General features: G+C 38.9%; 1 protein-coding gene across 1 annotated transcript in view; it reads left to right on the top strand.

The window, feature by feature from the left end:
- The window catches only part of SPMAP2L (sperm microtubule associated protein 2 like), a 75,120-nt gene that overhangs the window by 28,611 nt on the left and 28,913 nt on the right, over nucleotides 1–17,596 (top strand). Inside the window, exons 4-5 of the mRNA XM_063705111.1 lie at nucleotides 163–291; nucleotides 16,298–16,435. Of these exons, the coding sequence (XP_063561181.1) occupies nucleotides 163–291; nucleotides 16,298–16,435 (267 nt within the window). The remainder of the gene's footprint in view (nucleotides 1–162; nucleotides 292–16,297; nucleotides 16,436–17,596) is intronic.

Genomic DNA, 17,596 nt, shown 5'->3' with positions numbered 1-17,596 from the left:
GTTGCAGTGAGCCGAGATGCCACTGCACTCCAGTCTGGGGAACAGAGCGAGACTCTGTCTCAAAAAAAAAAAAAAAAAAAAAGAGTAATTTTTTATATTTTCACTAGCAATCAATTTTTTTTTTTTTTTTTTTTACCATTTTATCTGTATGCTTCTTAACAGAAAACTGTTTTGGGGAAATCAAGATCCTATTCACCCTGTTTCCCAGGGTGCTTTGAAGGCTCAGCTGACCAAAAGACTTGAGAACCTTGTCCAGCCCAAGGAAGTTTCCTGCCACTATGTACCTAACAGGTTAGTGTCTGTATGTTATCATGTTACTTTATCAGGAGGTTTTTTGTTGTTGTTTTTTGCTTTTTGAGACAGAGTCTCACACTGTCACCTAGGCTGGAGTGCAATGGCATGATCTTGGCTCACTGCAACCTCCGCCTCCCAGGTTCATGCGATTCTCCTGCCTCAGCCTCCCGAGTAGCTGGGATTACAGTCACACACCACCACACCCAGCTAATTTTTTGTATTTTTAGTAGAGACAGGGTTTCACTATGTTGGCCAGACTGGTCTCGAGCTCCTGATATTGTGACCTGCCTGCCTTGGCCTCCCAAAGTGCTGGGATTACAGGCATGAACCACCATGCCTGGCCTTTATCAGGAGTTCTTAGGGAAAATGGACATAGAACTTTTATCTAAAAGCCACAAATTGTTCAACGTGCAGTCAAAATTCATTGAGAATTAGGGATTCTATATCTGTTTCCAATCTGATGCTACGGGTAAGCTTTTCCAGAGCCAAATCTGATACTTAACTATTGCAGACTTGTAATATCTTATAATGCTTTGGTTTGTGAGGATTAAAAAAAATAAAGTGAAGGTGTTATACAAGGATGCTTCCAGAATTAGGAAGACATCTCTTCAAGATATCTTTGAAGAATTCTACAGAAGCCATTATTTTTTCAAGTTAGGGTCTCCAATTTTAGAATTAAAGACACTGTAGAAGTTCAAGAGATATCTGAAATCACCTGTTGCGACTCCTGCCGAGGACTGGCCACTCCCTTCTCTAAGTTCCCCTCACCTTGGCTTCAGTGATACTCTCCGTCCTGGCTTCACTCCCATCTTCTTCACCTTGCCCTCTCAATATCCTTTGTGGGTTTCTCTTTCTTTGCCATTGTTGCCCAATGTCCTGTCCCTGGCTTCTTTCTCTTCCTGCTCTAAACTCTTCCCAAATGTGGAGTTGTCCTCTCATAGGAATTTTGCTTCCATTCTTGTGGTGGTGACCTCCAACTCCTGTTCCCAGCCTAAACCTCTCCTTATCTCAGAAGTATTGTCTTCCCCTGTGGGAAGGTGCTACAGGAATCTCCAACTCAACAAGTTTGTATCATTTTTTTAAAAATTGAGATGATGTCTTGCTATATTGCCCAGGCTGGTCTCAAACTCCTGGGCTTAAGCAGTCCTTCTGCCTTAGCCTTCCAAAGTGCTGGGATTACAGATGTGAGCCACTGTACCTGGCCAGCATGTTTGAAACTGAACTACTTTTTATTTTTTTGGAGACAGAGTCTTGCTCTGTTACTCAGGCTGGAGTGCAGTGGCCTGATCTCGGCTTACTGCAACCTCCACCTCCTGGGTTCAAGTAATTCTCTTGCCTCAGCCTCCCCAGTAGCTGGGATTACAGGTGTGAGCCACCATGTCTGACTACTTTTTGTATTTTTAGTAGAGACAGAGTCTTGCCATGTTGGCCAGGCTGGTCTCAAACTCCTGACCTCAAGTGAGCCACCCACCTGGGCCTTTCAAAGTGCTGGGATTACACGCATGAGCCATCACGCCTGGCCAGACATGCTTTTTAATCTAATGTTGAGGTGGATATTTGCTTCAGAATGATATTTACAGGCTACAATCATTGGTGTATTTATTTACTTGTAAAAGTTTATTCAAGAAGATGAATTAAATAATATTTTCAAATTTCTTAATGAAGATCACTTCATTTTTTTGAACACAAGAATGCCAGTTGTACATGATTAATCTTCTTTCTAGAAAATATAGAAATGATCTTTGCATGTTTGGTGACATTTTATCATTATGTTTGGTGGCATGTTACTATTAAATTTAATTCAGCAAATATTTTGCTACAACAGAATACCTGAAGCTGGGTAATTTACAAAGAGAAGAGGTTTATTTAGCTCATGGTTCTACAAACAGAGAAGTATAAGAAGCATAGCGCTGGCATCTGCTCGGCTTCTGGTGAGGGCTTTTCATGCTACCTCATAACATGAAGAAGAAAGTCAAAGGGAAAGCAGGCATGTGCAAAGAGGGAAAACCAAGGGGCATCCTGGTTTCATAACAACCCATTCTCATGGGCACATTCCTGTTAAAACTAATCCAGTCTCAAGAGAGTGAGAACTCACTCACTACCGAGAATGGCACCAAGCCATTCATGAAGGATCCGTCCCCATGACCCAACACCTCCCATTAGGCCTCAACTCCCAACACCACCATACTGGGAACCAAATTTCTTTTTCTTTTTTTATTGAGATGGAGTCTTCTTCTGTTGCCCAGGCTGGAGTGCAGTGGCGCGATCTTGGCTCACTGCAACCTCCACCTCCGGGTTCAAGCGATTCTCCTGCCTCAACCTCCTGAGTAGCTGGGATTACAGGCGCCCACCACCATGCCCAACTAATTTTTGTATTTTTAATAGAGACGGGGTTTCATCATGTTGGCCAGGCTGGTCTTGAACTCTTGACCTCAGGTGATCTGCCCGCCTCGGCCTCCCAAAGTGCTGGGATTACAGGCATGAGCCACCGCGCCCGGCCTGGGAATCAAATTTCATCATGAGCTTTGGTGGAGGCAAACAAACATATCCAAATTATAGCACGGGGGCAAGGGCAAGTAAGACACAATTATTGTTTTTAAGGAGTTTATCATCTATTATGGGGGATATACAAGGTAGATTAAAGTAATAACCAAGAAGCCTTTGGAGTGGAATAAAGAAGAGATTATATTTACTTTGGAGGGATCAAGGACGAGAAAAAAAGCTGAATTTTCCCTTTCCCTATTCTCTCTTCCTAAAAGTATCCTAAATTTTCCTGTGATTTCTTCCAGAAAAAAATAAATAAAATTATGCACATATGTATCTTTTGCCCTTTAAAAAAAAAAAAGCAAAAGGAATCTTTAGTGTGTGTGTTTATATGTGGTTTCTTTCTGGTAAAATCCTTGATCTCCTCTCTTTTAAAATGTGTTCCCCAGACTTGAGCCATCAGTATATTATCTTCACAAGCTGCCATATTTGTGTACCATTAAATTATTTATTCAGTATTTGTATTTAAATGACATGTGTCTAATAAAACTCAATACCACTCATTCCCTCTAAATTCACTCAAGTGCTACCTAAAACCATTTGGAATACCATTTGCGGTGTGTGTGCATCACATTTGCTTCATATTATTTTAGACTTTTCCCTTATATCTTTATTTTACTTAATTCTGTACTGTATAATAAGAATATATTTTAAAAGGCAACAAAAATCTACTGTAGGCTTACAATTCAGAGAAACTATTTTGTCATATTTTCTTTGTCTTTTTTTTTTTACTATGTGTGTATTTACATATATAGCCTGCTTAAAGATTTTGAGATAATAAATATATAATTTATATAGTGCTTTTTGTGCTTAAAAATCTTTCTAAACTTTTTTTTAGGAAGAGTAGATAATTTATTAAGCAGGTAATTCTTCTATTGTTAGAGATACAGTATATTTCCAATTTTGTAGCATATGTAACATTGCTGTGAATGAACTTGTGCATGAAACTTTCATGAATTTTTGATTATATCCATGGACTTGATTATGAGTTAATTACTGCATCTAAAGATAAGAAGGTTGTTAAGGCTTTTTTTTTTTTTTTTGGAGACAGGGCCTCACTCTGTCACCCAGGCTGGAGTGCGGTGGTGTGATCTTGGCTCACTGCAACCTCTTCCTCCTGGGTTCAAGAGATTCTCCTGCCTCAGCCTCCCGAGAAGCTAGGACTACAGGCACATGTCACCATACCCGGCTAATTTTTTTTTTTTTTTTGTATTTTTAGTAGAGACGGGGTTTCACCATGATGGCCAGGCTGGTCTCAAACTTCTGACCTCATGGGATCTGCCTGCCTCGGCCTCCCAAAGTGCTGGGATTACAGGTGCGAGCCACAGTGCCTGACCTGCTGTTAAGGCTTTTGATGCTCATTATGAATTTGCTTTCGGTGCTTGCTGGTTGAATGATTTAAGCTTTCTGCTAAGTTAGCTCTCTGAGGAAAGACTGTTGGGGGAGGGGAAGGAGATGGAGCAGTGAGGGAGCTTAAAGTAACAAGAGAAGGATGAAGATATTATTATTTACCTGCAGTTTGGTTTCAGATAAAATACCAGTTTAAGGTGGCCATTTCTCTATCTCTTTCAATATATAACTTTAGTAAAAAGTTAACGAACTTTTTCTGGAAAGGGCCAGATAGTAAAGTTATCCACACACTCTTTGTTACAACTACCCAACTCTGCCATTATAGCACCAAAGCATCCATAGACATTATGTACACTGAGTATGTATGTGATGCAATATAACTTTAGAATTCTTGCATCTATGTCCATGAGGGATATCGATTTGTAGTTTTCTTGTACTGTCTTTGTCTGGTTTTGGTATTACGGTAATGGTGTCCTCATAGAATCAATTGGAGAGTATACAGACTTGGTATTTATTGGTATTTAAATATTTAGTGGAATTCTCCAATGAAGTCGTCTGGGCCTAGAGTTTTTTGGTGAGAAGGTTTTTTAACTATAAATTTAATTTATTTTATAGATATAGGGCTATTCAGATGACCTATTTCTTTCTGAGTCAGCATTGGCAGTGTGTGTCTTTCAGATAGTTTATTAATTTCGTTGAAGCCACAATCCGTGGAAATTTTTTTTTTTTTTTTTGAGACATGGTCTCGCTCTGTCACCCAGACTGTAGTGCAGTGGCATGATGTCTGCTCACTGCAATCTCCACTTCCCAGGCTCAAGCGAACCTCCCACCTCAGCCTCCCAAGTAGCTGGGACTACAGGCACGGCATGCACCACCATGCCCAGCTAATTCTTTGTATTTTTAGTAGAGACGGAGTTTCACCATGTTGGTCTGGCTGGTCTTGAACTCCTGACCTCAAGTGATCCACCCACCTTGGCCTCCCAAAGTGCTGGGATTACAAGCATGAGCCACTGCGCCCAGCTCATTTATTAATTTCATCTGTTTTGAAATTTACTGGAGTAAAGTTGTTCATATATTTTCTTACTTTTGATGTCTATCCAACCTCCTGTGATGATCCCCTCAACCCCTCATTTCTGGTATTGGTAGGTTGTGCCTTCTCTCTTTTTTTGCTGTCATTCTGGCTAGAGATCTATCAGTTTTTGGTTCCATTGATTTTCTCCATTATTTTACTGCTTTTTATTTCATTGATTTCTCCTCTGATCTTTACTATTTCCTTTGTTCTGCTTACTTTTTATTTTATTTGCTTTTCTTTTTCTAGTTTCTTATGATGGAAACTGAGATTGTTGACTTGAGACCTTTCTTATTTTTTCTGATATAGTCATTAGTGTGATGCATTTTCCTCTAAGTATTGTTTTAGCTGCATTCCACAAATGTTGATATATTGTGCCTTAATTTTCATTTAGTTGAAAATACTTTCTAATACCCCTTTTGATATCATGTTTGAGCCATGGATATTAGATGTATATTATTTAGTTTCCAAAATATATGGGGGATTTTCCAGATGTCTTCCTATTGATTTCTAATTTAATACCACTATGGCTAAAGAACATATTCTGCATTATTTTAGTCCTTTCAAAATTATTGAAACTTTTTTTATGTCCCAGATTGTGATCTATCTTGATAAATGTTCGGTGTGCACTTGCAAAGGATGTGTATTTTGCTGTAATGGGTAAAGTGTTCTATAAATGTCACTTAGGCCAAGTCGGTTGGTAGTCTTGTTCAAGTTTTCTGTACATCCTTACTGATATTCTGTTTACTTACTTGTTCTATCAGTTATTATGATGGCATATTGAAATTTCTGACCATAATTGTGGATTTGTCTATTTCTCCTTGCAATTCTATTGGTTTTTAGTTTATGTACTCTGAAGCTCTGTTATTAAATGCATAAAACTTTAGAATTACAGTTGAGCATCCCTAATAAAAAAATCTGAAGTCCAAAATGCTCCAAATCCAAAACATTTTCCGTGTTGACATGACTGGAAAGTTACACACCTGACCTTGTGTGATGGGTCACGATCAAAACACAAGCACACAACACATAGTTTATTCATCATCCATAAGGGAAAGTAGATGCTCCCAGTCCCCTTTCTGTACTCCCATGCAAGGACATCCATGAAAGTTAATAAAATGGTTCAATGTATACAAACCTTGTTTCAGGTAGAAAATTATATAAAATATTATATAAAATTACCCTCAGACTATATGTATTAGGTAGATTTGAAACATAAATGAATTTTGTGTTTAGACTTGGGACTATTTCCAAGATATCTCATTATGTATACACATATTTATTCATCAATCCAAAAAATTCAAAATCTGAAACACTTCTAGTCCCAAGCATTTTGAATAAGGGATACAGTTAACCCCTTTATTATTACAAATTGACCCTTTTTATCATTGGTAACATATGTTTTACTCTGAAATCTACTTTGTCTGTTGTTAATACATATATGCCAGCTTTCTTTTCATTATTGTTAGCATGACATATATTTTTTATCCATTTACTTTTAACCTATTTGTGTCTTTACATTAAAAGTACATTTGTTATAGGCAAATGTTGGTTTTTATCCAATCTGATAATCTCTGTTTTTAAATTGAGATACTTAGGTCATTTACATTTACTGTGATTACTAATATGTTCAGGTTTAAAGCTACCAACTTGCTGTTGTTTTCTGTTTATTCCATCTTTTTTTGGTTCCCCTTTCCCCTCTTTGTTGCCTTCTTATTTATTTATTTACTTATTTATTTATTTGAGATGGAGTTTTGCTCTTGTTGCCCAGGCTGGAGTGCAGTGGCACAATCTTGGCTCACTGCAACCTCTGCCTTCCGGATTCAAGCAATTCTCTTGCCTCAGCCTCCCAAGTAGCTGGGATTACAGGTGCCCACCACCACGCCTGGCTAATTTTTGTATTTTTAGTAGAAACGGGGTTTCAACATGTTGGCCAGGCTGGTCTTGAACTCCTGACCTCGTGATCCACCTGCCTTGGCCTCCCAAAGTGCTGGGATTACAGGCATGAGCCACTGTGCCCAGCCTGTTGCCTTCTTTTAAATTAATTGATTTTTTATTATTTCAGTCTATCTTCTTTATTGGCTTATTCACTATAACTTTGTTTTTTAGTTTTAGAACTTTAGAACTTATAATGTGCATCTTCAACTTATCACAGTCTATCTTTCTATCTTTAATTTATACTACTTAATGTATGATGTAAGATTCTTTTTCTTTTTCTTTTTTCTTTTTTTTTTTTTTGGCGGAGTTTTGCTCTGTCATCCAGGCTGGAGTGCAATGGTGCAATCTCGACTCACTGCAACCTCCGCCTCCCGGGTTCAAGCGATTCTCCTGCCCCAGCCTCCCAAGTAGCTGGGATTACAGGCATGCGCAACCACGTCCAGCTAATTTTTGTATTTTTAGTAGAGACGGGGTTTCAGCGTGTTGGTGAGGCTGGTCTCAGACTCCCAACCTCGTGATCTGCCCACCTTGGCCTCCCAAAGTTCTAGGATTACAGGCATGAGCTACTGTGCCCAGCCTAGTGTAAGGTTCTTATAATGGTATATTACCATTTCCCTACTTCTGGCCTTTGTGCCACTGTGATCATACATTTTACTTCTATAAATCTTACAATATATTATTATTATTTTTGCTTTAAATAGTCAAATCTTTTAAGGAGATTTTTAAAATAAGAAAAAGTGTTTTATATCTACCGGCATTCTTACCATTTCCCATACTCTGCATTCCTTTGTGTAGATCTATTAAATCTATACATTTCATTTTGTATTTTTCTTCTTCCTGGAGGACTTTCTTTAATAATAATTTTTTTAATTAAGATGGAGTGTCGCTATGTCACCCAGGCTGGAGTACAGTGGTACGATGTTGGCTCACTGCAACTTCTGCCTCATGGTTTCAAGTGATTCTCTTGCCTCAGCCTCCCAAGTAGCTGAGATTACAGGTGCACACCACCACACCTGGCTAATTTTGGTGTTTTTTTTTTTTTTTTTTTTTTTGGTAGAGACAGGGTTTCACCATGTTGGCCAGGCTGGTCTCCAACTCCTGACCTCAAGTGATCCGCCGCCTGGGCCTCCCAAAGTGCTGGGATTACAGATGTGAGCCACCATGCCCAGCTTATACTTCTTTTAGTTCAGGTCTGCTGCTGATGAATTCTTTCAGCTTTTGCATATCTTAAAATTCTTTATTTCACTTTCATTTTGAACTGTATTTTTGGTGGGCATAGAACTCCAGATGGACAAATGCTGCCTCACTGTCTCCATTATTTCTGATGAGACTTTGACTGTTATTTTGCTTTAATGATTTTTCTCTTTGTCTCTGGTTTTTAAAAATTTGATTATCATATATCTTAATGTTTTTTTCATAATGTTTCTTCTGTTTGGGGTTCATTAAAATTGGATCTTTAAATTTACAATTTTCATCCAATTTGGAAAACTTTCAGTTATTATTATTTCAGATATTTTTTCTGCTCCTCCTTCTTTGCGGGCTCTAGTTGGATGTATTAGACTGCTTGAAGTTTTCCCACAGCACATTGAATCTGTTTCCTCACCGCTGTGTTTTATTTCTCTCTATGTCTTCATTAATCTTTTCTTCTACAGTGTAATATTTGTCTCACCCAGAGTATTTTTCATCTCACCCATTGTAGTTTTTAATCTCTAGAGGTTCATTTGGGTATTTTTATATTTTGTGTCTACTTAACATGCTCAGTCTTTTCTTTGCCTTCTTGAAAATACGCAATACAGTTACAATAGCTGTTTTAATGTTCTCGCCTACTAATTTTATAATATATCATTTCTGAGTCTGTTTCTAATGATTGATTTTTCTCATTATGGGTCATAATTTACTGCTTCTTTGCATACCTGGTAGTTTTTGATTGGGTACCAAATATTGTGAATTTTACCTTACTGGCTCCTGGATGTTTTTGTATTCCTATAAATATTCTTGAGCTTTGTTTTGGGATGTAGTTACCTTATTTCTAAACAGTTTGATCTTCTGAGGTTTTCTTTTTAAAAAAATAGCTTTATGGTGATTAATTCACTTACCAAATAATTTGCTCATTTAAGGTATATAATTTAGTATAAAAGTATAGTGGCTTATGCCTATAATCCCACTTTGGGAGGCTGAAGTGGGAGGATCGCCTGCACTCAGGAGTTAAGACCAGCCTGGGCAAAATAGTGAGACCCCATCTCTGTACTGAAAAAATTAAAAATGAAAAATTAAAGTGTATAAATTAGAGTTTGGTAGTATGTTCACAGGACTGTGTAACTATCATCAAAATCTAATTTTAGAACACTTTGTCTTCCCTAAAAGAAACATTAAGCTCATTAGCAGTCAATTCTTACAGCCCTTCAACTTCTCCAAGCCCTAAGTAACCACTAATCTATTTTCTGTTCCTATAAATGTACTTATTCTGGTAATTTCATATAAATGGACTCTTACAATATGTTGTTCTTTGTGACTGTCTTCTTTTGCTTAGCACAATATTTTCAAGATTCATCTGTGTTGTAGCATGAATAAGTACATTTGTTTTTATGGCTAAGCAATCTTTAATGGTATGGCTTTGCCACATTTTATTTATCGATTCATCAGTTGTTAGACATTGGCCTCTTTTTACATTTTGGCAAAAGAAATGCTGCTATGATCATTTGTGTACAAGCTTTTGTGTGAATATATGTTTTCATTCCTCTTGAATATATAGCAGGAGTTGAATTGCTGTTTCACATGATAACCCTATATTTAACTTTTTGATGAACTGCTAGACTGTTTTCCAAAGTGACTGTATCACTTTATAATCCCACCAGTAATGAATGAGAGTTCCAATATCTCCACATCCTTACCAACACTTGTTATTATCATTTTGATAAAGCCGTCCTCCTATGTGTGAAGAAGTAGTACTCATTGTGGTTTTGATTTGCATTTCCTTAATAATTTTTGATGTTGAACATTTTTTCATTTGTTTGTTGGCATTTGAATACCTTCTTTGGAGAAATGTTCATCCAAATCCTTTGTCCATTTTTGAGGCTTGCTTTTAAGTTTTTTTTAAAAAAAAAAAACAGGACTGGTGGCTGGGTGTGGTGGCTCATGCCTGTAATCCCAGTACTTTGGGAAGCCCAGGTGGGTGGATCACTTGAGGTCAGGAGTTTGAGACCAGACTGGCCAACATGGTGAAACCCTGTCTCTACTAAAAATACAAACAATTAGCTGGGTATGGTGGTAAGCACTTGTGGTCTCACCTACTCAGGAGGCTAAGGTGGGAGGATCACTTGAGCCTGGGAGGTCGAGGCCATGATTGCATCACTGCATTCCAGCCTAGGTGATAGAGTGAGACCCTGTCTCAAAAAAAAAGTTACTGGAGATGTCTTTATTCTAGGGATAAACCCAATCCCTATTATACTATCATGCTGGGAAGTGGAAGTCTCTTCTAAGTGTTTTAATTTACCAAAGTATTTACTTTAAAAATATTACCATTTGTATTTCATGACCCAAGGATTTATGCTGTAATACTAAGTGAAAAATTTGAACATAAAACTGCATATATACTGTGATCCTACTTTTATTCTAAAATGTTTATTCCTTAAACATACCAAGATATTTCCCATCCCAAGGCCTTTTTCTCATTTTCTCCTCTGCTTAGAGTGCTTTCCCCATTTTTAAGTCACTAAGATGTTTTGATCCTTTAAGTCTCAGCCTAGGTCTCAGCTTTTCACAGAGACCTTCCCTGACTATTTTCAGCATAACTTTCAACATTCTCACAAACCTACCCAGGAAGCCTCTATCTCTGCTGAATAGTTGATGCCTTCATAGTACTCACCACAACTATTTACAGTTATGTGATACTTAATGACAGGGCTATGTTCTAAGAAATGCATCCGTAGGTGATTTAGTTGTTGTACAAACATCATAAAGTGCACTCACACAAACCTAGATGGTATAGCCTACTATACACCTGAGCTATATGGTATAGCCTGGTGCTCTTGGGCTACAAAGCTGTGCAGCGTGTTACAGAATACTGTAGGCAATTATAACACAATGGTAAGTATTTGTGTATCTAAACATATCTAAACATAGAAAAGGCACAGAAAGCTATGGTATAAAAGATAAGAAATGGTACACCTGAATAGGACATTCACTAAGAATGGAGCTTGCAGGACTGGAAGTTTTTCTGGGTGGGTCAGTGAGTGAGTGGTGAGTGAACATGAAGGCCCAGGACATGACTGCATGCTACTGTAGACTTTATAAACACTATACCCTGAAGTTATACTGTTTATGAAAAACGTTTTTCTTTAATAATATATTCACTTTAGCTCACAATAAGCTTCTTTTTTTAAATTTTTATTATTTATTTATTTATTTATTTTTGAGACAGGCTCTTGCTCTGTCACCCAGGCTGGAGTGCAGTGGTGCAATCTTGGCTCACTGCAACCTCCCCCTCCCGGGTTCAAGCAATTCTCCTGCCTTAGCCCCTCGAGTAGCTGGGACTATAGCCATGTGCTACCACATCCCGTTAACTTTTGTATTTTTAGTAGAGTCAGGGTTTCGCCATGTTGGCCAGGCTTGTCTGGAACTCCTGAGCTCAGGTGATCCACCAACCTCAGCCTCCCAAAGGGCTGGGATTACAGGTGTGAGCCACCGCGCCTGGCCTTTACTTTATAAGCTTTTTAACTTAAAAAAAAAAACAACAACCTTTTTTGACTATTTTATAATAACACTTAGCTTAAAACACAAACACATTATACAGCTATCCAAAAATATTTTTTTCTTTATATCCTTATTATTATTTTTTAATCCACGGGACTCTGCTTGATATATATCCTTATAACATAAGCTTTTTTTTTTTCTATTTTAAAATATTTTAAACTTTTAAAACTTTTTTTTTTTTTTCAGAGGTCTTGCTCTGTTGCCCTTACTGGAGTGCAGTCATACTCGGCTCACTGTAACCTCAGCCTCCTGGGCTCATGTGATCCTCCCACCTCAGCCTCCCAAGTAGCTGGGACTACAGGTGTGTGCCACCACACCTGGTTAATTGTTTTGGATTTTTTTGGTAGAAACAGGGCTTTGCCACGTTGCCCAGGCTGGTCTCAAACTCCTGGGCTGAAGCAATCCGCCCGCCTGAGCATGGTGACTAGCACCAGTAATCCCAATGCTTTGGGAGGCCAAAATGGGAGGATAATTTGAGGCCAAGAGTTCAAGACCTACCTGGGCAACATAGTAAGACCCCCATCCCTAAAAAAAAAAAAAAAAAATTATCTGGGCATAGTGGCACATGCCCGTAGTCCTAGCTACTCAGGAGGCTGACAGGAGAGGATTGCTTGAGCCCAGGAGTTTGAGGCTGCAGTGAGCTATGATCACACTGCTCTCCAGCCTGGGTGACAGAGCAGGACCTGACAAAAAAAGAAGGTACAAACAAACATTAGCCTAAGCCTACAGAGGGTCAGGATCATCCATATCACTATCTTCCACCTCCACATCTTGTCTCACTAGAAGGTGTTTAGGAGCAAAACATGCGTGGAGCTGTCATCTCCTATGATAAAAGGCCTTTTTCTGAAATACCTCCTGAAGGACCTGTCTGAGGCTGTTTTACAGTTAATTTTTTTTATAAGTAGAAAGAGTACACTCTAAAATAACAATAAAAATACATAAACCCGTAACATGTAGTAAATACATAAACCGGTAACATAGTTGTTTATCATCACTATCAAGTATTATATACTGTTTAAAATTGGATTTTACAGGGAAGTTAAAAAAAGTATTATGTACTGTACATAATTGTATGTGCTGGTAGGTTTGTTTACAGCAGCATAACCATAAATATATGAGTAATGCAGTGTGCTATGATGTTATGATGGCTACAACATCACAAAGCAATAGGAATTTTTCAGTTCCAGTACAATCTAGTATAATTGTTGTATAGGTGGTTCATTGTTGACCGAAAGGTCATTACACGGTGCTTGACTGTATTTTACATTTGGTATTCTCACCTTGACATAGAGAACAAGCTGCAAGAAAGCAGTGATTATCCTATTCTCCACTCTCTCCTAGTGAGTGCTCCTAACACAGAACCTGGTGCTCAATACGTATTTTTTGAGTGTATAAATAGAGGAAAAAAAGACTCAAATTATTCCAAGATATTACTCATTACTATCTCTGAATGGTGGACTACTATATGCTTTTTGTTTCTCTCTCTTAAACTTCTTTATTTTACAAGTTTTGTATACTGAATATTTGTCTCTTTTACAATGAGAAAAATGCAGTGTACTCTATATGAAAATAATATTTGAGGCTGGGAGTGGTGACTCACACCTGTAATCCCAGCACTTTGGGAGGCCAAGGCAGGTGGATCACCTGAGGTCAGGAGTTCGAGACTAGCCTGGCCAACATGGCAAAACCCTGTCTATACTAAAAATACAAAAATTAGCTGGGGGTGGTGGTGCACACCTATAATTCTAGCTACTTGGGAAGCTGAGGCAGGAGAATTCCTTGAACCCAGGAGGCGGAGGTTGCAGTGAGCTGAGATCCCACCACTGCACTCCAGACTGGGTGACGGAGCAAGACTCCATCCCCCCCCCAAAAAAAAAAACTTGAGTACCTGCTACATTGACAGCGCTGTGAGACTTGGACGCATGGATGACTCTGGGAGGAGGAGAAGCACGTAAGGGCAGCAGCAGTACATTCTGTTAATATGCAGCATCTATAAGGAAAAGATATGCAAATATGAAATTTAAAATTAATATACAAGTTGATTAATAGAATTATTTGAATAGTGCTTTGTGAATTATAAAATAACATATACACTTCTCTTGTTTAGTCTTCATAACCACCATACATTGTTTATTTTCTCCATTTTATAGAACACCTATGTACTTCTAGGTGTTGGCAGCATAAGGCATAAGTATTATGGTCAGTACAGATTTTCCTGGCATTTGGTGGTTGCCATTCCCACCTGAGAGAATGTTGAGTAGCAGTTGTCTCTGGTGTCTTCTTTTTTTTGTATCTCTCACTCACTGCTTGGGCCTTTCCCCTCGGCTCTACTCTCCAAGCACATCTTGGCTTTGTGCCGCTCATTGGCTGCGTAATCACCTTCTTCCCAACCACTGTGGCCCCTCTTGCCTGAGTCTAAGGTCTCCACAGTGTGCCCCATTGTTCAAAATCACCACTTCCTTCTGTATTTCTAATTCCCAAACTGAACTGCCATTTCCTTCAAAAGGCCAATCCCAGGTAGGGGCTGGAGGTTTCCTGCCTTTTTAAGCTGGGCTATGTGTGGGTGTGGGTGTGGGTAGGTGAGTCAGTGCAGTTGGGCAGTAGAGTCAGGGCTGGGCAGCCTCCAGCCCCCTCAAAAGATATGTGTGGTGGTGTAGACAGGCCTCAAGACTGGATGGTCGCGAGCAAGGGGGATACAGTCTTATATGCAGATTGAGGCTTACAAGACACCAGTTCAGCCTAGATGTAAAGGATGTTTACAGCTGCAACCAGCAGACAGAGGCTTGGGCAGAGAGAGGGATGCAGATCTGTATCTGTGAACGTCCTAAAGAAACAGAGGTCCTTATAATAGAAGCAAAAGTGGGACTGCAATTTGAATTAACATTGGGTCTGGGGGGGTAGTCAATGTCACTTCCTTTTCCACTGATGATGTATTTTGATAAGGAAAGATTGAAGGGCAGGGTTGTTAAGAAGAACAATGGTGGCTGGGTGTGCTGGCTCATGCCTGTAATCCCAGCACTCTGGGAGGCTGAGACGGGAGAATCACTTGAGCATAGGCATTCGAGGCTAGCCTAGATAATATAGCGAGCCCCCATCCGTACAAATATAAAAAAATTAGCCCAGCATGGTGATGCAAACTTGTAGTCCCCCCTACTCAGGAGGCTGAGGCAGGAGCATTGCTTGAGCCCAGGAGTTTGAGGCTGCCATGAGCCATGATCGTGCCACTGCACTTCAGCCTGGGCAATAGAGCAAGATCCTGCTTCTAAAAATAATAAATAGACAAATAAAAGAAGAACAATATTATTATTTATCCTAAAAATTCATAGTTAACAAGCCCCAATAATGATTACTCTGTGCACATCATCAAGTAGAATGTATTCCTAAACTCAGTTATCTAGCAAAGTATCAATATAATTCACCCTATAAAATAGAAATATAGTAAAAAAATTTATTTATATAGATGCTAAAGGAAGTATTTGGTTTTAAGAGCAGCAAATTTTCTCTTCATCTGTATGTCTTTTGGTCTATTTGGAAAATGTAATTGCCAGGCATGGTGGCTCATGCCTTTAATTCTAGCACTTTGGGAGGCTGAGACAGGAGTATTGCTTGAGCCCGGGAGTTCAAGACCAGCCTGGGGAACATAGTGAAACCCCATGTCTACGAAAAAATTTTGAAAAGTTGCTGGGCATAGAGGCACATGCCTGTGATCCCAGCTACTCGGGAGGCTGAGGTAGGAGGATCACTTGAGCCCAGGACGTTGAGGCTGCAGTGAGTCCATGTATGATCCTGTCTCAATTGAAAAAAAAGATGTCTGCTGGGCGCGGTGGCTCACGCTGTAATCCCAGCACTTTGGGAGGCTGAGGCTGGTGGATCACGAGGTCAGGAGATCAAGACCATCCTGGTTAACACGGTGAAACCCCGTCTCTACTAAAAATACAAAAAATTAGTCAGGCATGATGGTGGGCGCCTGTAGTACCAGCTACTCGGGAGGCTGAGGCAGGAGAATGGTGTGAACCTGGGAGGCAGAGCTTGCAGTGAGCCAAGATCGCACCACTGCACTCCAGTCTGGGTGACAGAGCGAGACTCTGTCTAAAAAAAAAAAAAAGAAAAAAAAGAAGATGTCATTTATTTGAGAAAACTATCTGTTTTGAGTATAATAGAAGCCAGTTGAAAACTTGATGGGTGTAACCGTTTCTAAAGCAATTAATTTCTCCTCACGTGGAAAATAGCTCATCAATAATAAACTGTCATACCTGCTCCCCTAGGCCTGGGGATCAATGTTGGAAAATACTATGATAATTTGAAATCATGCTTGTTTCGTTTACTTCTTTTCTCTTCTACAACTTGCAGGGCTCAATACTACCACAGCTGTGGAAGAGAGTCTGTAATTTGGGAGATCACTCCTCCTGCATTGTTTAGACAACCCTCCGAAAGGATCCAGAGGCTGTCACAGCCCAATGGATTCAAAAGACAGTGTCTACTAAATAGGTAGAGTATCTTGAGAATCTCTGTAAATCCTAATCTAATTTGGCCAGATGTCTCAGTATTTTTGTTCTAATTTTAGTGTGTGCAATTTCATGAGCTAAAAGTCCACTTGTGTTCCAAAGCATCAGGTAAAAAATCAAATATTTGCAGCAATTGTAGGTAATCAGAAGTTCATCTTCGGTAATTACATTTGACTCAAATTGTGGTGAAACTAAAATTTATACTAAACCTTACCATTGTTAGCCAGTTAAAAGGAAATATGCAACTAAAACACCACAGGTTTTTGCAATTTGTGGAATTTGTTCTCCTGTATCTCTCTGACTTTGATACTTTTTCTTCCTTTTGCTTTGAAGGCTGAATTTCTCCTTGTCTTTATAAGACCACTAGGTGGTACATTTTCCATGGGAGCTAAGATTGTGATGTGGTTGTTGCAAAAGCTAATTCAATGTTAGGTTGCATTAGTGGAATATATACAGTGTACAGTTGTGGAGAGGTGATAGTGCTACTGTGTGCTACTTTAGTCAGAACACACTGGGCATGTATGTGCAGTTATGTATGTTATACCTTAAGAAATGATAATAAACTTGAGACTATTCAGAAGGTGGGAAATGAGATATTGGGCTTCTGGAAACTATGTTATGTGAAAAATAATTAAGAGAAATGACATGTTTAGTTTAAAAAAGAGAATAAGAAAGTGGTGATAGCTGTGTTAAAATATTTAAAGGGTTGACATCTGGAAGAGGAAGAAGAGGTGAAAGTAAAATTGCTTTATGTTAACCCTAGAACTAGAAGTAGAACATTGACAGGGCAGCAGACGTCAGCTTAGTGGAGGAAAATCTTTCTGACTAGCTATCGGGTAATGGAAACTGTCCAGTAACGGAAAGTGAACCAGCATTCCACCCTCATCCCTGCAAGTTTTCAAGCCCAGGCTGGAACTGTGACTTTACATGGATTTTAGAAAAGATTCCTACATTCAGAGAAAGGTTGAACTAGACAGCTTGAGTCTTTTGCATCATAGAATACTGTGAAAGAAGGCCCAATTCTTCCCACAAGGTTTCCTCAATTACTTATTTATCAATTCATTCAATAAAATCTGCTGTACCAAATACATAAAATTTGGTAGTTGTGTATACACATAAATTTGGTAATGTGTCTATAGTTATA

The sequence above is a fragment of the Gorilla gorilla genome, chromosome 3 (assembly GCF_029281585.2).
Source record: "Gorilla gorilla gorilla isolate KB3781 chromosome 3, NHGRI_mGorGor1-v2.1_pri, whole genome shotgun sequence".
NCBI lineage: Eukaryota > Metazoa > Chordata > Mammalia > Primates > Hominidae > Gorilla > Gorilla gorilla.
The sequence above is the reverse complement of the archived record's forward strand: the minus strand, read 5'-3'. Positions and strand labels throughout refer to the sequence as shown.